General features: G+C 38.2%; 2 protein-coding genes across 4 annotated transcripts; one reads left to right on the top strand and one right to left on the bottom strand.

Moving 5' to 3' along the window:
- Window positions 1-28: 28 nt before the first annotated feature.
- LOC106786505 (kinesin-like protein KIF6) lies at window positions 29-3,235 on the bottom strand. The gene is made up of 11 exons (XM_014747970.1): window positions 2,772-3,235; window positions 2,640-2,714; window positions 2,522-2,564; window positions 2,343-2,447; window positions 2,134-2,276; window positions 1,747-1,863; window positions 1,532-1,663; window positions 1,323-1,457; window positions 1,164-1,260; window positions 843-1,080; window positions 29-763 (listed from the first exon to the last, which is right to left on the bottom strand). The coding sequence occupies exons 1-11, from the start codon at window positions 3,209-3,211 to the stop codon at window positions 60-62; spliced, it is 2,229 nt and encodes a 742-aa protein (XP_014603456.1). The 5' UTR covers window positions 3,212-3,235; the 3' UTR covers window positions 29-59.
- LOC106786503 (disheveled-associated activator of morphogenesis 1) lies at window positions 3,233-25,497 on the top strand. 3 transcript variants are annotated; one of them, XM_014747965.1, is made up of 12 exons: window positions 3,233-3,688; window positions 17,845-17,952; window positions 20,502-20,810; window positions 20,961-21,185; window positions 21,275-21,872; window positions 21,948-22,222; window positions 22,336-22,668; window positions 22,737-23,212; window positions 23,321-23,757; window positions 23,818-23,945; window positions 24,029-24,199; window positions 24,274-25,497. In XM_014747965.1, the coding sequence occupies exons 2-12, from the start codon at window positions 17,911-17,913 to the stop codon at window positions 24,535-24,537; spliced, it is 3,258 nt and encodes a 1,085-aa protein (XP_014603451.1). In that variant the 5' UTR covers window positions 3,233-3,688; window positions 17,845-17,910; the 3' UTR covers window positions 24,538-25,497. The 3 variants fall into 3 exon arrangements, with proteins under 3 accessions (XP_014603451.1, XP_014603452.1, XP_014603450.1); XM_014747966.1 differs by lacking the exon at window positions 3,233-3,688 and adding an exon at window positions 7,760-8,295; XM_014747964.1 differs by lacking the exon at window positions 3,233-3,688 and adding an exon at window positions 14,323-15,199.
- Window positions 25,498-26,114: the final 617 nt, after the last annotated feature.

Raw genomic sequence — 26,114 nt, 5'->3', positions numbered from 1 at the left:
GTGAATATTTGTATTCATTTGGAAGAAAAATATGTTGTAAAATGTTGGAACTGTTGTATTTAATAAATTCCACCAGATCGTTTAGCTTTATAAAACGCAATGATCTCTTCGTCGATCTCTGGATCACCGGTCAATGGTAAGTTTTTCTCTAAATCATTATCAGGGTTATTAGATTTGATTGTTTCTACGATATGTTTTTTTTCAAACTGATCGTCGCTCGTTATGGAATTAGTAAGAAGAGTATCGTTGCTTATTATTAAATTACAAAATTCATTTACACTTGTCCCATTGGAATGTACGGAAGGGATATAATTATCTACATTTTCATCGATTTTCTTCGTTTCTAACTTTTCTTCTACATTACTTACATCCAAATTAAATGACGAATTAGTTTCCTTTGACGAATCGTTGGAAGGAATATCCTTCTTTTCAATATTTTCTTCAATTATCGATTTTTCTAGCACAGATTTTTCTAATAAATAAGAACGTTTCCTTTCGAATAGCGTATTATTTTCAACATCATGCTTTCCTATAGGTTCCAGTAATTTATTTGTCTTTGACAAACGTTCGGCTGAAATCGTTCGTTTTATACGTAATTTGTCCTTTTCATTTCCAACTAATCGTGTACCTGTATGCGTTTCTTTACTATTGCCCATATTTTCTTGTGTTCCTATTTTCGATTTAGATTTTATTAACATTTTGTTCAAGCCTTCTGGCTGATCTTTTTTAGCTTTGGCTTTTTTCAACAAACCGAGAAGCACAGCTTTGCCAAAGTTAAGAATGATACACGGAAAATATTTATTTGTCCGATAAAGAAGTAAATTCATTTTGAAAAAGGATACAAATTTCTTGATCTCTTTGCATTACTAAATTTTTATAATAACCTAATTTTTCTTCATAAAGATCTCTATTGTTTTGCGAGGATAACGTATGTTTTAATTCTTCGATTTGTTTTCGAAGTTTTTCATTCTCCAATAGTAAAAGTTTATTCTCGCTATCCAAATCATGATCTAATATCAATTTAGCTTCGTTTCTAACTAAAGCGACTCTTTGAGCAAATCTACAAGTGGATATAGTTTCCTAAAGTTCGTAAAATTGACTATATCATTCATTTATTCACTTTTCTCAGACCACCAACAGAGAAGCGTCGAAGTAAATTGTACCTGAAGGTTCGCAGAAGATATACTCAACGTAGCCAACATCGTCGTGATGCAATTTCCACCGACACTGTCTCTCAGAATAGCGGTTAATAAACAATTTCTGCAAATGATAAAAATGTTATTATTGAAATTTGAATGAATCTAAAAAAGAGGGAAATATACCTGTAAGGTATGTGACCTGAATTTTCCTGATTCAAACAGACTATGACTTGTTCTAAATAGTGCAAACTCAGATTAATATGTTTCGCTTCGGTCAAAACGGTCCCGCTAATAGCGCACTTGTAAACTCGTTCGGATCTAAAAACGCGGCCGTTCAAACGGGGTTGCATACCTTTAGGGGCAAAGGAAAAATCAAATGCGAAATGCGGTACCCTGCAAGATCGACCAAATGCATTTTAGCTCTTTTGTAACGATTAGCGCCGAATTGCTTTATCGACACGATGATGGTAAAAATACAGTGAGACCTCGATGATTGCGGATTCGTAGGAGTGTCAACTGTAACGCTAATCGAATCATTACGAATCGAGTCGGTTAAAGTTTCATAAAAAACGAGATGTGAGTCGGTAAATACGAAATATATTTTTACCGACGCGAGTCGCCGATAAGGAACAACTCCATCGCCCGGTCTTCGCTCTTTACATTATGGTAGGTCAGATTCTTCAGATGCAGTTTCCCCTTTTCGTCCTCTTGGATCCTGACGCGTCTACGGAGGTTAAACATTGATAAAAAAAAAAAAAAAAGAACTAGGACAAGGAAATATGGCAAAAGACGAAAGGAATTCTCTAGATTCGATCAGAAGGAAGCAAAAGGACTCGTGCCAAGTTTGTGCCCGAGCCGATTGCTACATATTCATACTGGGAATAGATCTAGCGAAGAGCCTTAAATGGATCTCAACCGAGTAGTTTCTTACGGAATGTCGATACGCAACGAAAGAGAGGAGCCCTTTTACGAGAAAGGAGACCCGCGTACTTACGGTAAATCTTCCAAACGCATAGCTTGCTGCACCTGCTGCTGCTGCTGCTGCTGCTGCTGCTGTTTTCGATCGAGCAAGTCGTAACCGTATTCATTGTAGATTTCCAGATAAGCCACGTCCACGGAATAAATGTTTTCCGGATGCTTCAGAGAGTTAATCGTTATACATCATTGTTTATAAATATTAAACTTAATAATAAAACTATATACCATTTTAATGACGTCGAAAAGGTAACTAAGACTTCTTGGCACGATACCTTGGCTTTTGCTCGATGAAATTTGGCCCGTTATCGTATAAGTCTTGCCGCTACCTGTCTACAAATTCAAATATCTTCGATCGCAATGTTTCGAGAAGAAACGAAATAATAAGAATAAATGAATTACTTAACCTGACCATAGGCGAAGACCGTACCATTGTAACCATCGAGGACGCTTTAATTATTTGTACAATTTAAGATAAAGAAGCATGTGAAAAGGAAATCTATCGATTAATGGAATTTTCTTCACCTGTCGATCACAGGTCGACCGATATTCTCAAAGACGTCTTGCTGATTGGCTTCCTCCTCGATGATACGGTGAAACCTGACGCGATAATCGTTCCTTATTAAAGTCATTCGTGCTTTTTACAGGAACACTTACGAAAAAATCCATGATTCGGGACGATGATCGATAAACTCGTCGACCTTAAAAGGTGCCAACAACACCAACGAGTCCGCCTCGCGATCGTTCGGTCGACGAAGTACGCGATATTTCTGATGAAGGGAGAAGGCTTTTATAATAATAATGATTAGGATTAAAGAGGAAAATACCAAGAGATTTTGGCGATCCTTTTGCGGCTTTAATCTGGCGTAAACTTTGATAGCGTCTCTGGTCATTTCGTAGAGATAACCTGAATCGGTAGTATTATCGATGGATCGATTGTTTCGAGCGGTTATCGTAGCGGGCGGCGTCGCGACGCAAGCGTCGGCCGCGTCGGCGCAAAAAGGAACTCCCGTCGACGAAGAGGGCTTTGCTCTCGCAAAGTAACTCTCCTCGCGACAGTGAAGCTCGCGCGCATCCGCGGCGCATCCGCGTCGCATCCCTTCTCGAATCTTTTTCCTCGAAGCTTTCTCCGCGAGAAACCTTCTTTCGTTTTGTATTGATCGGTGCCGCGTAAACGTACGCTCATTTTTTCACAGGGAGAGAACACACCGAAATATAACGTCGTTCGTATTTGCCCATACAATTCCTACATATCCGAAGCAAATTTTCATTGCGAATGGATTCTCTTCTTGGCAAGTTTCTCGAAACGTCATTGAGTCGTTCACGAAGGGCGGATACACGCCTACGCCTACGCACGCACGCCTACGCCCGCACGCCCGCGCGACTATTCCTGGAGGATCGCGAGACTCGTTCTCCTCCTCCCCCTGGTCCCACCCCCCGGTCCCTCCCTCGGCCTCCTGCCCCGACCCCGACCCCTTTCTTAACCAGTTTCTTCTTAATACGCTCCCTCTTTTTCTTCTCGATGGGGCTTGGTCTTTAAGCTTTTAAAGGGACGTGGACGCTCGGAGGACCAGGTAGGCTACGCACTTTCTATCTACCTCTTTCTTCTATCTTTTACCTCGTCCGTAAAGTTCGTATCGAATTAGAAAAAAGAACTCTTCGAACGAATTGACAATTCATGGTCGTAGAGTATATTGCGAGAGATATTACGTTGACATTTGGAAATGTCACAGACTGCCTACGTACAGAGGAAAAAGGGAGAAAGAGAGGTACCTCTTTTGTCGTTACTTTAGAATTAGCGAAAGACATTTTTTTTTGTTTTTTGTTTTTTTTTCTCAAAGAATCCCGTTTTCCGAGCAACGACCGAGCAGGGGGGGAATGCAAAGGGGAATGCAAATGGGAAATGCAAAGCCGGTGCGAAAACGACTCCTCTAATTAAGCCGCGCCTTCTCTCCTTTCTCCGAGAGACGGGATGTTCAATTATTTTCTTCTTTCTCTTTCTGACTTTTTTTCTCATTCGCTTCTACTCTCCTATCGATCTTTCTCTCTTCCCTCTTCATTTCCTTCGATATAATTGAGTGTCTGCGGGTTGCCAGTGATCATCGACAACTTATCATCCTACATTATTTACGCATCTACGAATGAACGAATATACAAAATAAGTCCTTTATTAAAAATATGTTCGCGCAGGTAGAATAGGTGTAATAATATAATAGAATGATGCACGATAATACGGCAACGAGATAGCGTGCAACGCATCAAGTACATACCTAACTGTACATTGAGAATCGAACGTACGTTGTATTATATGCATGTATTGTATGCACCGTTCGTTGCTCGTTCTGATGCGATGAGTTTCGAGTTAACTTAATGACGCGATGTATATATCTCACAGTTATGTTTCTCATTTTTCACACAATTTATTTCTCGATTATAACGAGAAATAATAAGATTTAGAAAAGGAACGTGACCTGGATTAGGATTTACGCAAATCGAATGACCTTAGGCATATAGCAAACGCGACAGTTATCGCGCGTCACCCTCTATCGATTTTACGGATTAGCAGCCGCCTGCAGAGACACTCCGAGCGATGATCAAACCCAATGAGGATAAAGCATATTATTCCGGAAAATAGTCTAAACATTAGACGAATCAAATGTTTAGTACAAAAGTCATTGACACATACGTATAGAAATAGTTGAATATTTATTGTATGTTAGTTCGCGCGACGATTCGCGACCGAATTTATTCTGTTATTCGAGGTCTGACGTCATGGACTAGTTTATACGATCGAAGTTGAAGGGCGTCGTGTTAGCTCGATAAAGATACGCATTCGCGCATAAGAGTACTTATATAGGTATACCTCCGAAAATAGTTTTCGAGCGAAAACCGAGGGTGTCGACGGATACACTAGCACGAATCTTTCCCAAAGAATTTTTTTGAAAAAAAGGGAGACGAGAAAAAGCGTTCTATGAAATATATCACGACTCGCGTCATAACGCGTGGTTTATGAAAAAGACGAGCCGGGGCAAAGACTTTCTCTAAATATTTAGAATGACTGCGACTAAGCGGCACGGATGTTCCCCTCCTTCTCGTCAACAGTCCAAAGTCAACTAAATCGACAAAAAATACATTTTAATCTCCAACGAATATACGAATAACTTTGTTATCATTGATGACGCGGTCAAACCCCGATGTGTATAAATAAATTGAAGAAATATTATTGAAGTTACTACGCGTGTGTAAGGAATGTAAAGAGAATAATCTCGATACGGGAGGTGTTCGGAAGTACGTTCGGTCCATAGATCGGTTGTTGCCCTCGTACATGCCTTTCCGCTTGGTAGATTTTCGTAGGAAGGAAGAACCAAGGACGCTATGTTGGCGGTCGTTGGGCGATTAAAATAATAACGCGCTAGGAAGAAAAGCATTTGAACGAGAATAGGATCGAATCTTTCCTCTCTTTCTCTCTCTCTCTCTCTCTCTCTCTCTCTCTCTCTCTCTCTCTCTCTCTCTCTCTCTCTCGATAACTATCGACCGATAAAACGAGCGTGCCTTCTAATCAAGGGGCCGTCCTTTCGTTAGCGAAACGACGCGATAAAATCGATGATAGGCCGCCCCCTGCATCTCGGGACAACAGCAAACAGCGCCATGTGGCCTATTCGCCGCAGCTGTCAGTTTATCCTTAAGCTTCGCTCACAATTAATCCCGAAGAAGACAATTTTCGGCCAACGCGATACAAACAAACAAAATGTGTACATGCGGACAGTTCACGCGTGGTACAAGTGAAACCATTAGAAAACTAAACTTCGAGAGAATGAGACGAATGTTTACATTTTATATTATGTATACTACGTTACATATTATACAGACATTTGAGGCCCTATCGTACCTACCAGAACCTCCAAGTTCTGTTCAGCGTACTCGATTGCCTATGCCAGATTCCACCCCGATGACAAGAGAGCCGAACCTTGCCAAACTTTGCCGAAGATAGCCGATAGTTTGGACCAGAGCAAGTATTAGGCTGTACAATATAAATACTATACTCCCTAATACACGACGTCTTTCTCTCTACGGTTCGAGACACGGCAATATGAAGGCGCACACGAGCACACATATATGCAACGCTTGGTAGACAAGAGTGGGGGGGAGGTTAGGAAGCACCGTACAAAAAGGCGACCGAGATAACAGGAAACACTGTATACTGTATTCTATCTCATTCTCTCGCAGGCTAAATCCTACAGATGTGTATATGTTTGTCTCTTTTTAATGTCGTTTCCTCATTTCCGTTTCATCGTTTGTGTTTCATCGAGTTTCAAATCATAACGATTCTAAAGAAGTTTTCACTTGAAAAAAACACTACAAATTGAGGGATAAGTCAAAGGTTATCGATCCTTAGGCCGATTCTCTCGGTGTGAACGTACCTTTGGAAATGGACCGCGACGAAACGGCTGGCTCGAGTGTTTCTCTCTCGAGTGAGTCATGGCCTCGCCATGTATACCAAAATATTGTACTTTGCGAACGCTCCAAGACGATCAATTTTCAGAGGCGACAATAGATCTCTTTCAACAAACTACCGTACACTACTTCAATTTGACTCACCGACAATTTTATCTAATTTAATCAATTTTAGAGAAATACGATTTTCTTATTTCCTTATATCGTAATAAATAAATAAAGAAATGAACACATAGGCGAAATTAGTCTGGTCAATAAGATACAAATGTTTCCTCGAAAGGTAGATTTCCTTTGTCCGTTTGGATATACGAGGAGCACCGCAGCCAGGATTATTTCTTCTTCCTTAGGAATCTGGCTCCGTGATTTCTCGGAAAGTCGGATCTCCGTTTATGGGATCCACGCGGCGGCGGCGGCGACGGCGGCGGCGGTGGCAGCGGCAAGCGTCAACCCTTCTTGGGAGAAATCGGACCTTTCAAGGACATCGAACCTTTCTCTTTCCATCTTTCTCCAGCTAGCAACGTCTACCTCTCGTAAAGAAATAAAAGGGTGAGAGGACACGGCATTTAATACAAAGGCATCGTCGTCCATGCTATGGACTTTATTCTCGCAACCGAATGTGAAATCACGGATCGACGTAGTCGGCGAGACCCTAATTGTCGTCAATTGCTGCCAATTGAGGGAGTCCAACTCCCTCTACTACAATTTCAGTCTCGTAACCAAGTGTTACGCACTTCTCAAGCCCCCTCTTATTCGCATACTCTCTTGGAGTATTAGAAAACTGGGAAACTTGAGTTGAAGTGTTCCTTCTAGCTAACCTCCTTTCCATTGTTCTCTCTCTCTCTCTCTCTCTCTCTCTCTCTCTCTCTCTCTCTTTCTCTCTCTTTGTGCGGTGTCGCGATGCATTTAGCCAAACGGCACTACGACTGACCCGTCCCTAATAAACCGTGAAACCATTCTTATTACGATGCCACGCGTTGCTATGGGCACGAACCATGTTATAGTATATGTGTATGTACATGTAGCTGTTGAAAGGGTGCGGTGTCAACTCGCTGCATCGAATTAGAATCAAATTTTTGCCTAACATATTTCCTATCCTATTAAGTATTCATAAATATTATCTATGATTTTTCGTTTGTTGTTCAATAAGAAACGCAACTATCGATTATAAATATGAGTATTGGTAGAAATGGTATAAAAGGGACGTATATATATACTGTATATGGCGTAGGGCTTTGGTAGATCGATGCGGCAGTGGGAGAGGCCCATGCGAGAGCAGATGTTTGGTCCACGAGGGTCTGCTCAGTAAGTCGTAGGGTGCCGTAGGGTGTCGTAGGGCGTCGTAGGGCGTCGTACCACCGAGTTACCCTCGTGTTTCGATCGGTCGAGTAGACGCACGCGTCAACAGAGAAAGAACCGAGCAGAGATCGAGAGGAAGGATATACGAGAGAGCAGTAGTTCGAATCACGAGCCACGTGGAGACTAACTTCGCTTGTTATACACGTTTCTTATGAGTCATCGATTACTGAAACGATTACTCGATCGATGTCTCGCCTCGAAAATGACAAATTAATCTACGTGTGTGTGACGTGACAAATTTGTGCAAATCTACATTGCCTACATGCTCTAATTCCTACCTTCTATGAATCTCTATACGTGTACGTGATTGTTGTGTTTGTGCGCCAAGATCATGCGAGTTCTACGAATAAATGCCTTTCCGTGACTTCAGGTAAAAATGATCTTAGGGTTTATGTAACGTTGCGAAAAGCAGGAAGATGACGACGATCCGACGTTGCAGCAATTAAATACATTGCGAGCTTTAAACGAAAAGAAAAGTGGGCAATCACGATTCAATTCGAAAGAGGAAGTCATCATTTCCTTTTCTTTCCTTTCTTCCCCTTAATAAATAAAGATAAAGAGGAAAAGGAAGTTATAAATCTTTGACTAAGATCCGAGTTACTTGGGCTTATCGTCCGACTTAAAAAATAGAAAAGTTCCATAGTTATTACCGGACGCGTCGCATCTTTCACCTTTATAGACGTAAAAATATGAAATGTTGAATAAAAAACTTATGAATTTAAGTCGAATATTGTGTCTATAAAATTCTTCTAAAAATACTGAAATTTGACTTTTGGAAATAGTAATAAACGTTCGACGCATAATTTTTCCAAATGAGACGATCGTCGTCGGTCGAAAATATCAAGGTATATATTTAGCCACGCATATCAAGTTTTGTTGGTTTCGATTGGAACTTATGCTTGGCGGCGCTTTCTCCGACATCGACAATGATCATAAAGAGATACTTAAAAAGGACGTTATTACAACGTCGATACATAATTTAACATCACCGAGATCTCTACGTCGGCGCATTAATTGCGTATTAACTTGTTCACAAATGGGGGATAATGAAATCGGTAGAATCTTCGTCTTTCGAACCTTTCGTCGAGCTTCATTTATTCTACTTTCATTTTACCCATGTAATAGAGAGAATACTTGGATACAAGTACACACAAATATTACGACCTTTCATTTTGCTTTCTTCTCGAGGCATTCGTCGGCCCTTCCTATAGCAATCGGAGACACACTCTAAGGTGTGTCCGTTTCATGTACTATTGTATTTCGCTGCGCCTCATTATTACCGTAACAGAAAACAAACTTATATACGATATTACACCCTTGTTATATTATTATCCTACACTTTATCGGTAAAAGTTGTTCAATTGATTTTTCCCAAGTAACGCGTAATACCAAACCGTAACTGACAATGACTTAAGTCTTGTATAGATGGATTTTGTTGGTTGGCACACACGTGTAACGGGCGCGTGCGTAAATCAACGCTGCGTACTCGGTCGCTTTCTACGTGCTCACCATGATGATCGAGGATCCGTTTTTCAGGGTCTCATCTATCAGGGACGCGTTCCTATTCGATGGGAGTACATTGCCTACGTGCATCTCTATATGCGTATCAACTCATTTTCTATATGCATATGCGAGATTTTCTCGACAAAAAACATTATTTCCGATATGAGAGTCATTTGCACTTGGCCGCGCACGCACTCGGACAGAAATACAAAGTTAACGAAAAGAGAAACGACAAAAAGACCAGAGTTTCTTTTTTTCCAGCAGACGAGTCTCCCTCCAATTGATAACCCTTTTTCTTTTCTTTTTTTTTCTTTACAACTCCAAAGTACACACGTCCAAAGGCATGGCTATCGTATGGCGAGAACATAAAAGAGACTATTAAATGGAGATAAGATTAAAGTGCTAAAGATCTCTGTTCGAATATATTCCGGGTGATCCGATTTTCGACTCAAATTTCGCAAAGAAAGTTATTTTAATGCCCTTTCTCCGCTAATTTATACGCTTATAATTATATTTACAAATATTTCTTTGACAGTTTAAATAAGTTCAATTTGATTTATTTGGAAGATGGGAAAATCAGAGCGTGACCGTTTTCGGAAGTGTCGATAAAGGTCGCAGTGTCGGTTCCCAAAAGGCAAATCGAAGTTTAAAATTACGATGTAACCGGGTTATACCACCCATCTCTGAACTGCATCGGCCTGGATCTTCGAAAATCTCAACGAGACGAGATATCGATCAGTGAATCAAAGAAAACAAAATAAAAGAAAAGATCGCAAAAGGGAAAGAGAGAGAGAGAGAGAGAGACGACGAGAGTTGGCGTTAGGAATAACGAACCTCGAAGAAAGTTACCATCTACAAAGATGAAGCTGATAAAAATAATCTTGCGTATATAGTTTCGCTTGTACGTTAAACACCACGCCTCTCTTTCGATGTCCTCTTTCGCCAGATTTTTCATGCACGTATCTCATATTCCTGGCACGTTGCAAATTTTATTTGGAATTTTGGGACGCAAAAAATCGTACGGAAAAATACAGAATGATTCGTGAATACGTGTATCGAAACAGAACAAGCGAATAAATAATTCATTTCGCGTTCTAAATCTAATCGATAATACACAATGTCTCTTTTCGATATGAACAAAGTCAATAACGGGGAGGGGGGAGGAGGGGGGAGGAGGGGGAGGATGTTTAATTACATCTTGGAAAATTCGTAAAAGTTCGAACTCGAAAGGAGGCAAGTCATATACATATACTTAGAATCCAATAACGGATGAGTAAAGCGGTAATCTTATACCGAATATCAACCCTCGATGCTTCAATACTCAAAGGGTTCTCTGTTAATTAAATCATCGCTGGGTAAGTCTAGAGTAGCAGGTAGGGTCACCAAGATCGATGAAAGAAAGAGAAAACGAGTATAACTCGAAGGGTAGACTTTAAAATAAGAGTTTCTTTGAAAAGAAACTTTGGTCTTGAAATACTTTCTAATAAAAACAAAATAAATGAATCGAAAAGATTGAAATAATTCTCAATTATATATACGCGTTTACATTGAAAAATAATAATATGTTAGATAATAACTAAGACTGCTACTAAATGAACTGTTACTTGTAACGGAAGACTACCAAAACCCGTCCAATTTACACAAGCCATTACAGTAAACATCGTTACGAAAGAGATCTAACGTTATTACGAGTCTCGCAATCGCGTAAACGCCATATAATCGGCTCTTCTTCCAACTTCCTGTCGCTTTCCAAAGACGATAAACGTAAGTCGATTGTGAGAAAGAGAAGAGCTCGTCTAAGACTGCTTGGATATACGCATATACATATATGCTAACCGTTGACCATTAGACTAATAAATAGAAACATCGAATAACCAAATGAAATATGATAGTACTATTAAAATAATAATAATTAGTCCAAATCGCAGGAGTAAGTACGAAATAACGGATCGAGATTAAATCATCGATCATGTCAAAGCGTATTTTCATAATAAACTTTTTTTAAACATTTACTTATGGCAACGTAATCGAGGCAATTAGAGCGGTGCATTTATCGACGAGTTTACCTATACTAATCACAAGCGTTACTTTTGACTGTTGCTTCCTTCTTCTTCTTTTTCTTCTTATCGGCTATTAGTAGGTCAGTATGCCGAGATTTTTGTAGCTTGCTGATACTCGCATTCATACAGTTAGTCGGTTCGCCGTATCTTCCTTTGTAAATTTTCTTCTCCTCTTAGATGATTAGAAAATTAGACAAAATTCGCTGTGTCGCGTGTCATTTACCTATACGCAAAATAAATTTCATACTTTTCTAATACGGCACGTGTATATCTACGTGAGAATATAGAAAAATGAATAATGAAATCACAAAATATGAAATGTAAGATAAGGAAGAAACAAGCCATCGATGTTTTTATATTGATTGTCCCTAATGATAAGATTTCTTAGTAGAAGTTATAGGAAATTGAGAGAAGATTAGAAATAATCTAAAAGGAAAGTGTCGCTCGAATGAATTTGGCTGAGGGATAATAGAAAACTCTTGTCGAGATTGCTTTATGCAGGAACGCGGTTTACACGCGTACGAATGTATGCGCGTATGTATGTACACACCTGCTCTCACTTTGGACGCTGTCCTGTAGCGATATTGCAAAGTCGTTACTTTCGAATAACGGTAGTTATCTTTTGCTTGAAAAAAAAAAAAAAAGAAAAACCAAAAGATAATGTACTCTTATTACTTTGTGTGTTCCTTATTGGTTATTAATAATAATGAACTTGTTCGAAGCTTGTCTTACTTCCTAGCGACTAATCGTTCATTAATAATATCGCGTATTGATATTACTTTTAATAAAAACCAAAAAGCAAATTGAGATTCTAATATTAATAATTATTTGTCGAATGAAATATCGCAGAATAATAATTCGTACGCTACGACAAGATCGGAAAACTTTCAAACGAGTTTAAAAGATTCGAGTTTGCAAAGGTGTTTCTAACGGGATGAAGGAGGAGTGGAGAGCTAAACGACGCATACGTGCTCCTCCTTTTTCGAATCTCGTTGACGCGATAGTAGGATTCAAATGAAACAATGTCTCGAGGAGCGTAAAGAAAGAAACACGTTCGACCTTTTCGTTCGCGTCTGGCAAATTAAAATGCGTCTCCTATAAGCGAGAACGGTTCGACACCGTTAATGGCGGACGCGCCACACGACTAAATTTATTCTAAAACGCCACTCTCGGGTCAGTGTGCCACGATTTTTATCGAGCAACAGGTGTACTCTTGCGACTCGGCACGTCGATCGTTCCTTCCTTCCATTTATTTTCCAAGACCTTCTTCTCCTTTATAAAGCTACATTATTATACGAAACAAAGAGACCTATTTGGATAGTATACATATGGTCTCGAAACTTGTCGATAACTTGTCGAACTTTGCAAATTTGTTTCTAGTCAAAATTTGAAAAAAGTCTAATGGGTATATAACAAAAAGAGAGTTCTTTGTTCCTTCGACTAGTAAGAAACGGTACAAGAGTTACGAACGAGAGTGGAATAGAGAAGCGATCTATGAATGAGCCCACGCTTAAAACACCTACGTTGAATACCAGTCGAACGAACGCGTTTCGATGCACTCCAACACGTTTCTCCTTTCATTTTAACTTGAAAATTTGTCAAATTCTTGAATAAACTATGATTTATCAACGATTTATCTAACTCAAACTGAACACTATTTTTATCTCCTATTTACTATTCAATATTATAAATTGTCAAAGTATGTAAAGGACAAATTCTTGAAAATCAAAACTATTCTGGAACAAATTCGAAAGTAGAATATTAAGAAAATTCAAAACTCGAAATCCACTAAACGAATAAGTACATTTTATAGTTGAAGAATGTACAATAGTTGTCTGAATAATCAAGTGAAACCAATGTCTGTACCTATCAAGAAGTCACGCATGGAATCGTATGCGGGTAAAAAGATGACTTCGACGTAGGAGAAACCTTCCACTTCCGTTTCCGTCTTTCTCCAAATTCGAAGAAAATTCAGAAAAGATATATATATCTGTCAATTCGTTTTTATCAACGGTAAAAACGATTAATCATAAATTTAAAGGAATATTGTAAATCTATAGAAACTCTAAATTCGAGCCGAACGTAATCGATTTGAATATGTGTCAGTGTTGACCTATGACACTCGACGATATAGCGCGAACAAACTTGTGCCATGAACTCGACTCGATCTCACCGTTATGCTCGACCCATAAAAACGATCATGGTAGAAAAGCTACGAGAATGGAGAGGCGAGGGCCAAATGAAGAGAGAGAGAGAGAGAGAGAGAGAGAGAGAGAGAGAAGCCTCAGTCGGGTCAGGAGGACGTACGGACGTTCGTAATGGACGTACAGAAAAGGAAGTATAAAAGGACAGAGAGAAGGAAGAAAACTACGTCGAACGGTTTCTAAATGATGGGCCGTTAAAGATCGTATACGAAAGTACTGGAATACCAAGTCTTTTCTCTTTCTCCCTCTCTCTTTCTACAAGTCGACCACCCAAGGTCGAAAAGGACAGTCCTTTCGATACTGTAAGGGCGACCGACCTCCACCTCTCCTCCTCCTCCTCGAGTGAAAGGTGTCTCTTTGAAACATCTTATAGGCTAAAAAAAACGACAAATATATATAGTAAAAACAACACAAACACAATGTCTCAAATGTAAGAGCACTGTTCTTCTTCCAAAAATGAAACAAGATGATCTGTTTGAATTGCGTTAACGACACCGAACCCCCTATTAGTCGCGTTTTACGACAAGCAGGGGATACTATGGGTATATTCTATTCCCGACCCACAGGGGGGGACAAATAAAAAAAGCGAAATATATGGATTGGTCGATTCCGCGATCGCGGAAGAGACTCGAAAATGAGAATCGTCGTGAAGGTCGATAATCCACCACGAGGAATGGCAATAAACTTATTGTTAGTTCCTTTTTCCCTCTCCTAATCCGAAGACAAGGGTCGGAAAAAATATCCCGAAGCGGTCGTACGCTACATTTTTCTTTGTGAAAAACCAGTCGGCGGCGGCTGCAACGGCTGCTAGAAGAGACAAGATTGCATTCCGATGCAAGACTCCTGTGGTATCTCGTGGCGAACAAGGACAACAACGATTCGCTAAACGATTTCGCTTAACCAACCTTTTACAAAACGCAAAGTTACTTTCCATTTAATTTGCTAGAACATTTAGCATCATGAAGATAAATCGAGTGAAGGAAAGAAAAAGAAAAAAGGATTATTCGATGAATGAAAAATATCGAAAAGAAAGGATAGTTTGGAAGGTACATCTCGAGGAACTAAAGCTAAGGAAGAAACTACATAGTTATTTCCCGATCAAAGGAGAGTCCAAGTAGGTCCCCCTTCCTTGCGAAGGTAAACCTGGGAGAACCACCTGTAGGCTGCACGAGAGGTGCTGTTGTCTTTTCACCTGGCAGTCGAAGCTACGATCGCGAGCGAGCAAGGGGAACCGATATTCTTGCTCTCCTTTAGATCTTCTGCTAGTTCAACCGTCGCGATCTTTCGAATATCTCAATGAAGAAATTTCCGAGAACAATTAGATAAGTCATTTTGAAAATATCTCATCGCGAGTGAATATAACTAACACGATTAAATATGTGATTTTATGAATACAACTATTATTTCAATCGTTAAGTGTTTCGGACAATTTTCTCGAAAGGAAAAGTGTCATTTAAAAGGATTCAACATGGACACTGTCCTTGAAAAAATGGGCAAGCTTAATCTGGTAATGTAATACGTTCCTAATCGAATTATATACACATAGTTTCGAATTATAATAGAATGCAATTGGTCCCAAGAGAGAGGAGAGACTCGCTTGGAAACGAGGAAACGCGTTCGCTTCAATGAAATGACATCTAATTCGTGTCCTAATTGCATTATCGTCTAACGTGCTCTATTATTAAGCTTAATTTTAACTAATGATATTTAAACGTTCAGCCGGCGTAAGCTTCTAATAAGAGACCCGTTACGTAGACGTTGCAAACATTTTTTACATCGCGTTCCAGTAGAGATTGTTTCGTTCCAAATTTCCCTGCAATTGCACTTTTGCTTATTGTAATTTGGGAAGCGTCTCTTCTACTTTTTCCCCATGATATTAAATATCGTAGATACTTGTTCGTAGATAAGAACGAGGATCCGAAGGAGGACGCGAACGAACAGGAAACTTCTCGCTTGGGCAATCGCAAATTACGTAAAAAATCACGGTGCTCCTTCGAACGTAAGAAGGAACCACGTCTCGTCTCGCATACGTACGTACTTACAAACTTTCCGATGCGTTACAAAACCTACTTATGATTAATATACAAGACGAATAGTTTGATTTAGAGAAGCCATTGTTTCTTAATAATTATCGATGCGTTCGCTCGAGCGAAAGTTACGAGAGAAAACGTCGTTCGTGATCTACCAAACTGTCGATGTTCTTCTTTATCTAACCTTTATATTTTAAACACTTGTAGTACCTTTTTTGTCCAACTTTTTCTTCTTAAATATTTATGAAATTGAAATAAAATGTTAACATAAAATAATTTCAACTTACATTATCGTACGTGTATCGTGTAGACTTATGCCGCCCAGGTGTGCTCTTTTGTTCGAAGAATTAACGCGAAATAGAAAATAGAACAGGAATAATTGCCGATCGGTATGCGACGTGTCGATGCCACAATGTTTGCTTTCCAATTTTATCCAAACACATTGATCGATCGATCGATCGATTTTGCAAACAGATATTTATCCAATCAATTATTATGATAACCAACATAAATAAATGAAGAGTATATTTGAAATATAAAATAATATTATTTTCGTCTATAGCGTTTTATTTTTCTTCATTCTTTCGTAAATACTCGACAAGAAGAACAACAAGGATAATAATAGACCAAGACAAGTTGAAATTAAGAAGCGAGTCCTCCTTTCTTCCTCGACACTATCTTTCACTCGTTCTTTTCTATCTCTTGTCTATTTTCAGTCGAGTTCTTTCGTAGTTCGCTAGTCCGTAGTTGCGTGACGAATAACAACATCCTTGCGGTCTTGTGAATATTTTCGCGAAAACGAAACAATCGCAAAAAATACAAACGTATTAACCTAATCATAGGTAGATAGTAATCAATAGCGTTTTTAATCGAATACCTTCGAAGGTTAGACTTCTAATTCCATTTACTGATTTAACACGATCAGAAATTATGTATGTGTAACGTAGAGAACAAATAGTTCAAGGTACGTACGATAAGAAACCGATAATAAATTATTCCATTATTACGTAAATCTATTTAATAATTTATATATTAGTCGTACTATCTAATATTGCAAATGGTATTTTGGTAAAAGAATTTTTCATTTAAAAAATGCCGATCGGTCGAAATTAATTTCTAATAAATGATATCGGTATCTAACAATTTGCTTGAAGATTTTCACATCATTTTGAGACTAAATCGCGAACGCTGCTGACATTTGGCTTCTTTATGTACTTACTTACCTACACGTATATGTACGTGAGTATATTTTTTGTATTTTTTTACTTAAGAGATAAGAAATTAGCACGATAAGCTTGTCGATGCTTTAAAAGAACTCATTGTTGCTCGAGCATACGACAAACTCGTATTAAAAAACGTTTCCAAGTGTCTCGCTTGAAATGACTTCGAATCAAGAAAGGGATATCGAGAGTTACGGTGAACCCGTGACGCCTCCGCGTCGATGGGTTTCTTATGTAGTAGGTGAACGTTTTTTGCGCTATAGTTGTGATAGAAAAGATTTTCTTTCCCTCGAGGATATACAGTGTGTCTGTGTGTGTGTGTGTGTGTGTGTGTGTGTGTGTGTGTGTGTGTGTGTGTGTGTGTGTGTGTGTGTGTGTGTGTGTGTGTGTGTGTGTGTGTGCTCTTAAAAGTACTCTTAAACTTGTTTATCTCATCATTTTTCCTAGCTAAGATGTATACAAAATAACAAAAGTCTATTTATACATATAATAGATTAATATTTGAAAAATACACTATAGAAGAAATATACGTTGAAATAAAAACCTCTAACTTGCGAGTACTTTTTAGACTCGGTGTATATCGTAGAAAAGTGAAAGAAAAAGTAACGTTACGTTGACAATTCCGCGAGTCAAGATTTTCCTTATTTTCTCTCTCTTTCTCTGCTTCCTCTATACGACTAGATATCATCCTGACGTAAGAACGATGCCGATTTTCGATTTAATCTTGATTTTCAAATCGAATGAACAAAAATTGTAACGCTAGAGTTTTCGTCGGTATCGAAAAGGCTGCAATCTATAAGAGTTGATTTATCTTGACTTGAGAATACCACAAAATGCTACGAGAGAAGTAAATGAATAAAAACTTATTAATATAACGTGTTGCTTTTGTTACATACCTTTAGAGGATTCCGAGCTGTCCTATAAAGAGTCCACAACCACTGAAGGAATTTGTCGGCCGCTGTCAAACGATGCCATCGAGAGTGAAGAAGTCTTTTTGCGGTTGCCTCCAAGTAAGTACACGAGTTTACTTCCTGTAAATCTACTTAAGAAACATTACGTTTCATTTACTTTCTTCTTTCTTTTATTCGATATACATTTATATATATATATATATATATATATATATATACGCGCGCAATATACAATAAATAATTCACGAATAAAAAGAGGTATGAAAATTAATATAATATAACGTTAAATGAGATAAATATGTTAAATATGTATCCCTGACAGTATATCATATGTAAATGAAGTTTATCATATAGTATACTTATAATTAGTAGTAGTAGATATATAAGATAGCAACTGATAACATTAGTATGTTACACAGAATGTACTATACTAATAAATGTTTTCTTATCTCTCTACCATTAATATATATTTATGAAATAATCTAAAGACTAGACGATTATGCCAACGTAATCTCAATCGAGTATAAGTTTCTCCTTTTCGAAAATCTTTTTTCAAAGAGGAAAATCCGCGTGGAATCTTCGTCGATCATTCATCGATATTCTATCCACAAAGTTCTTCTTCTACTTCTTCCTCTCGTTCTTTGTATCCGTTTATTTTCTAGAACGCTATTACGTTGTAATATCTTGGTATGCATCTCCGCATTCCTGACTTAAACTGCAAACTATGCGATTTCTCTAACTTCTTTTTGTTTCTTTTTACAATGCAACGAATTATCATTGAATGATTTTGCAGAGAAGTGAGATGATACGTTCAAGAGATAGGAAATAAAAACGAGTTTGCGCGCGTGTGTTTAATCAACGATTTTTATCTTATCAGAAAACGAAAGAGAGAGAGAGAGAGAGAGAGAGAGAGAGAGAGAGACAAACTTATTGTTAGTTAACTCAGCTTCGTCTAATCGTAGCCAAGGAAAAGGACAATCTTCTATCGTAAAATCAAATTTCAAAATCGAAACCGATACAAATATTCGAATAAAATCATGTACTCGGCACGTGATCCGCTACACTTGAGAGACACCTTCCAATGTCAAGGCTCTGTGCATTTTTTTAGACTACTAAAAGACACGTTGTATATACATGAGGTTGTCCCATAAGTTCGTTCCTTTTTTTTGATGCGACTTCAATAGTCTTCTAATAGTCGTAGTAACACTCCCATAAAAGGTGCAAATCTCGTCTGCAGTGTCCTTTGCCCTATTACTTTTTTTTTAGCATGTGCAATGAAGCATAACGAATGATGCTTCTTTTGCGAGAAATAACTTATGGGACAACCTAATACTATACGATAACATATTGTTTAAAAGAATCTTTTAATTAAATGATATATTGAATAATGCGGAAAGATCGATCAACGATCATAATTTCCGAATGAAATAAAAGTAAGAAAAAGAAAAGGGCGTCAATGAACTCGGCAAAGGCCAGTCGTCCTTGAATGAATCCCGTACACGAAGCCTATAAATTCTATTAGATCGATCTACCGTCACGTTACATACCGAGTGCCACGTAAAACAAGAAGCTTCCATCCGCGATCCTTGACAAACTATCCTCTTTCTCGTCCATCCTTCACCTCTTCCTAGGTTGGATAGGTGGAATAAAAGCTTCTCTTCCGTATTTAAAATGAGTATATTAATCGCCGAAGTATAATTACTTCTATATTATCTTCTCTTCTCCTTCATTCTCGCCCTTCATAACGCTTAATGGATTTTCCAAGAAGCACTTAAATCATATCGTAAACCGAACGGTAAACTTATGTACTCTAATTGTAAATGTTTTTCTAGAAAATGTCCAACTCTTAGGAAGCTTCTTCTCGAGAAGAATCATCTATTGTTTCTAATCATCATCATCATCACTTTTGTTTGTAATCATAAATGCGACTTAATTGCATCCTTTTTCTTCCTTTGTATAATTTCTTTTGTTTTAAGTAAAATACTTACTTATGTTAAACATTTGAATAAGTTTGAAAATTTGGATCGAGGTCGAGGAACCCAAGAACCATTGGATTTGTGATCGGCTCTTCGAAGACGTAATCGTGGTCGCGCACGACATAAATCGAAGAATCGCGAACGACCAATGCGAATAGATAATTTCCTAGTCACGTGTGAAAGTAACTTTGGAATCCAGCGCCCAAGCCGGTCTCCTGACCTTTCTTCCCGCCTCTGTTCGATCGAATAGAACGAGCAAGCTTCTACGATGTACATCTCCAAGAGATGGTACTGCTGCATGGCCATCTTTTCCAATCACCGTTCCATTTAAAAATAAAGCCTGAAACTAATTCTGATCGCGATAAAAAAGATGAAATTATTAAGGATGTCAACATTGGGTTCGGATATTTAATCTTTAAAGTAAAGGAACTTTTTTTGTCTTTCTTAACTTTCATCGATAGAAACGCGAAATGTTGGAACTGCGAAATGTTGGAACTGCGAAATGTTGGAACTGCGAAATGTTGGAACTGCGAAATGTTGGAAGTGGGAATCGTAAAGATCTAGGAAGATTGTAGTTATTTAGAAATAATTGTTACTCGCTAGGTAAGGTTGCAAGACCTGCTTCGATTCGAGTTCGCTCCGAATCACTCAGCCCTTGTTATTTTTCGACAGGATGACGAGCCACCGGAAATCACGTACTGCGTGGTGGAACACACTGGTACGCTCACGCTTCAAGCAATGACGCCGACTTTGCCCATGCCAGCCGAAGAAGAACTGAACAAGATGTTCCTTGAATTGGTCGACGAGCTCGATTTGACGCAAGCTAATCGACAAGCAGTTTTGGCACTTCCGGCTAATAAAAAATGGCAAATATATTGTTCAAGAAAGGGAAATGGAACGCTCGAAAATGGGGGCTTGAGAACTACTGATCTTAGCGGTGATCCTGACGATTACATTGACAGGATCAGGGCCATTGCCAGTGTAAGTTATTTACATTATATTTTCCTTTAAGATCAATTTAATTAGCATTTCAAATGAACATTCGACCTTTATGCACCACGAGGTATAGTATATAAAAAAGAAGAAAAATAGTGTATATTCGTAGTTAAAGAAAATCTTATTATATTTCAGAGTCAATTTTCAGAGGAAGAAGAGGAAGCAGCGATACGAATGCGCCAAGTGGAAGCTCTGAAGACAGCTCTGAGAACACAACCACACAGCTTCGTCCTAAGGTTCATCGAACTGGATGGTTTGAACGCTTTACTACAAGTTTTAGAGAGAATGGACGTGGAGGCAGCCAATAGCAATCTCCACACGAGCGTGATAGGTTGTTTAAAAGCTTTGATGAACAATTCGGTGAGTGTGAGAGCTAGCGAATCGGTCGACATTATTTATCGGCTGAGAAGAAAAAAATAGGATAAATTATCGATGAAATTCCTTGGTAGAATGGCAGAGCACACGTACTGGCACATCCCACAGCGATCAATACCATATCTCAATCGCTGGCAACAGAAAACATTAAAACGAAAATTTCGGTATTGGAGATACTCGGTGCAGTATGTTTGGTTCCCGGCGGTCATCGTAAAGTTTTACAAGCTATGTTACATTTTCAACAATATCATTCCGAGAGAACGCGTTTCCAAAGTATAATCAATGATCTGGATAAAAATTTTGGTATCTACAAGGACAATCTCTCTTTAAAAACAGCCATAATGTCATTCATCAACGCCGTACTTAATTACGGGCCTGGTCAAGTCACTTTGGAGTTTAGGCTCCATTTGAGATACGAATTACTCATGCTCGGCATTCAGCCGATTATTGAGAAATTGAGGAAATATGAGAACGAGACGCTCGATAGGCATCTCGATTTCTTTGAAATGGTTAGAAACGAGGACGAGAAGGAATTGGCTAGGAAGTTTGAGAAGGAGCACGTCGACACTAAAAGCGCCACAGCTATGTTTGATTTGTTAAGGCGAAAACTCAGTCATACGGCAGCTTATCCTCATCTTCTTAATTTGTTACAACATTGTCTCTTATTGCCGCGTAAGTTTAAAAAGACAAATTTGGAAAAATATTCCGATATATTATTAATCTGCATTTGTTCGATTTCCATTACAGTCGATTATGGCTCGCATCCCCAACACTGGTTACTTTTCGATCGAATCGTCCAACAAATCGTCCTTCAGACTGAATCAAACGAATCGGGAACACCAAAAAATCCTGACGTAGCTCCGATCGATATCAACGTCAAAGAAATCGTTCATCTGTTGGCTAAAGAAGAGGAACTAGTTGCAGCCAGGAAGAAAGCTGAAGAATTGGAACGTGAAAATTCTGATATGTCAACGAGATTGGCTAAGAAAGAACAAGAACTCGATTTACGAACGCAAGAAAAGGTAAGAAGATAAAAGAAAGTTTTCTCATGGAACGTAACATTGAATATTTTATTAAGGTTCTATCTCTAACTATATCTTTATTCATGGATGATTAAAATCAAATGATTTTGTAGGAAGATATGGAGGCAAGTTTAGCGAGAATCAAGGAACGTCTGGAAAAAGAAACTTCGATGCATATAGAAACGAAACAGAGGATATCGGAGTTAGAGGATAATCTTGAAACTCTATCGCGTCAAATTAATAACGAAAAATCCGAGAGAAAACGCTTGGAACAGTTGGTAGCATCGGGAAGTTTGCCGGACGATGCCAAAGCTACTTTAAAAATCGTAGACGACGAGGTCCTGGAAAAAGTCGAAGCCAAAGCAATGCCACCTCCGCCACCTCCACCGCCCTTGGCCCCGCCTCCTCCGCCTTGTTTAATGCCAGCTGCTCCAGCTCCCATGAAGGTGCGCAATATCATTTCCATTTCAAAGTAGAAGCTGATTTTTTTATTTAATTTATATCCTTTTAACAGGTTGAGATAGTGAAAAATGTTCCTCAACCAAGCAATCCGCTAAAATCCTTCAATTGGTCGAAGATACCCGAACAAAAGCTCCAAGGTACGATTTGGTCCGAGCTGGACGATACGAAATTATACAACGTCATGGATCTAGAATCGATTGACAAGATCTTTTGTGCCTATCAGAAGAATGGCGTATCCGCAGAAGGTTCTATCGAAGATCTACGTACCTTGGGAAAGAATAAGAAAACTATGTCGGTAATCGACTCGAGAAGAGCACAAAATTGTACGATATTATTGTCGAAACTTAAAATGTCCGACAATGAGATTACTAGGACGATATTGTCGATGGATCAACAGAACATATTACACATCGACATGGTCGAGCAATTGTTAAAATACATTCCATCGTCGGAAGAAGCTGCTCTATTGGACATGCATCAAAAGGAATTACAAAATAGAGCTGATTGTTTTCTCTATCAAATTTCCAAGTAAGTCGCTTTATCTTCTTCTTCTCCTTATTCTTCTCCTTATTCTTCTCCTTATTATTCTCCTTATTATTCTGATTCGCCTCTTTTTGTATGAAAATATTCTTCCAGAGTTCCTCATTACGAACAGAGACTGAGATCGTTGCATTATAAAAAGAAATTCTCAGCTAGTATAGCAGAATTAACTCCAAGGATGCGAGCGGTTCTTGAAGCTAGTCGTCAAGTTGCGAGATCTAGAAGACTGAGGAAACTGTTAGAACTGGTTCTAGCCCTTGGGAATTACGTAAATCGCGGAAACGCTCGCGGTAATGCTTGTGGCTTCCGATTAGCTTCTTTGAATCGTCTAGTCGATACGAAATCATCTTGCTCAAAAGGCACCACTCTTTTGCATTATCTCGTACAAATCCTTGAATCGAGATTCCGTGAAGTTTTAGACATCGAAGAAGATATGCCACATGTTAGAACAGCTGCTAGAGTTAGCATGGCCGATCTTCAAAAAGAAGTAGCCAATTTAAAGAATGGTTTGCAAGACGTTCAAAGAGAAATTGGTGAGTATCGATATTCTAGATTTCTTTACTAAAGAATTACCACGTTTTCCTCTTTTGTAGAATTTCATCGAGGTCAATCACAGGTATTGCAAGGTGACATGTTCTTACCAGCTATGAGAGACTTCCAGGCACAAGCCACGTGTAGATTAGCTGAAGCTGAGGATTTGTTCCAAGATATGAAAACCAGAGTAAGAACGGATGATCTCGATTTTATCGCGCGATTCGATAAATAAAATATTCCTTAAAAACAATTCTTCATTTCATCGTACAGTTCGACCGAGCTGTCAGACTCTTTGGGGAAGACTCGGCAGGTGTACAACCAAACGAATTCTTTGGTATATTTGAAAATTTCCTTCAAGCACTTGCCGAAGCTAGACAAGATGTTGAAAACATGAGAAAGAAGATAGAAGAAGAAGAACGTCGAGCTAAACAGGAACAAGAGGTATCAAAATAAAGAATTTATTTCACGAGTTTTCCATAAGAATACATTTTTTAATGACTTTTTTGTTCGTTCAGTTAAGGAAAAGGACAATCGAAAGAAAGAATTCTCGTGAAGGAATATTAAATAGTATATCGTTAAGTAAAAAGAACGAAGCTAATGGTAATCAAGGAGACAACAAAGGTGAATTCGACGATCTAATTTCTGCGCTTCGTACCGGAGATGTTTTTGGCGAAGACATAGCCAAATTTAAAAGATCTAAACGTAGACCGGTAACACCGTGTGGTCAAGAATCACGTAGACACAGTGCTCATAGAGAAGATTCACGAGAACGACATTAGGCTATTACCGTATAATTTATTTCTATTCGAGGATAAGAAAGGAGCACGAGAGATGGAAAGAAAAGTTCATCGAAATAGAACCTTTCAACTCATTTAAAAGGGCAAGCTCGAATTTCAACGAGATTCCTAATGATTAATAACAATCTCAATTCGTGATTATAATTTTTCAAATGACGAGTCTTTATACAAATTATATTTCACGATCGATGGTGCTACGTTGATCGTTTCCTAAAATAATTCACAGACTGCGTAGATAGATTTTATTCGCTTTTTCAAGTCAAAGAGAAAGAGAGATGCTAATAAAGCACCAAGATTCAAAAATGGACGGGAAGAATCGATTTGTTATTTGTACATAAATCATACCAGCTTTCATGTTTCTTTAAAAAAGGAACAAACTGTTCGGACCAAGAAAAAGTCTTACGGATCAAAAACGTTTTCGTCGACATTGATATTAATCAAAACGCGAATTGATATACATATTTGTAATCATTTTCGTTTGTAACCCAACGTTTATTCATTCAACGTGAAGAATATTGACAAAATAGGGGCCTACAATGACATTTGTTGTGTCAAGTAATTCACAAGTCTGAATTTTCTATCGTTCAATTAGAAAAGAAAAACACTGATTGGACAATTTTTCATTGTCAAATGTTTGCGATATAGTTCGACGTTTAGAAACGAAAATGTACGAGAAAGAAAAAAAACGGAGGTTACAAAATCGTGCTGTATAGAAATCAGTGTTTTATAAGCTTTTGTACTTTTGTATATATATATGGTAATATCGATGTCTAGTTCTCGCCAAAAATCTAAAACTAAATTTCTTGCTCGCGAGAATCTCGATGTCTGATAATTAATTAATTAATTAATTAATTATATATTACGCGTCTCTCTCACTGATATCACCATGTATTAATATTTGAGAAAATATATCTAATAAAAGAGTAAGATAAGAATCGTAAATCATAGAAACGTTTATAACGTTTCATTATTATTTCAACTTACCGAATTTCTTCCGTCTTCATTTTTCTAATCTTCATTTTCTAAATTTTTCATTCAAATTATCATCCTCTTCACTCCCAATGACCAAGATTCTTTACACAGAATAAATCACATTAATACTTATTTGTGCTACCGTCAAAGAAAACTTTTCAAAGAAATAGCAAAGTTGTACAATTTATAGCATTGCTATCTCTGATATTTCTTTGAAAAGTTTCTGTAAATATTTTTTATACTAAGAGAGTGAATAGATTTTAATGACTCTTATATTAAATTAAAGTACACCCTTTTTTCTAAATATCTTATCGAGTTATAAATCGATTTGCAAAGGTTCAGGCTATATTTTCTAGACATTAGTTAGACAGATATTCATAGAAATTTCCACAGAAATCTGTATCTTTTGTTTCTTATCGTATCGAAAGATACACAGGTTTAGAACGAAATGTTTTTTACCTGTATGGGTTGTTTTGGGGGGGAGGGCTTGCGTATGGCTGTGTGTGTGTGTGTGTGTGTGTGTGTGTGTGTGTGTGTGTGTGTGTGTGTCTATGCCCGAGAATGTATTATTTTCAACGTTGTTTAAA

This window comes from Polistes canadensis, unplaced genomic scaffold, assembly GCF_001313835.1.
Source record: "Polistes canadensis isolate GaletaPanama2010 unplaced genomic scaffold, ASM131383v1 scaffold_75, whole genome shotgun sequence".
NCBI lineage: Eukaryota > Metazoa > Arthropoda > Insecta > Hymenoptera > Vespidae > Polistes > Polistes canadensis.
This window is presented reverse-complemented; position numbering and strand designations above follow the sequence as displayed.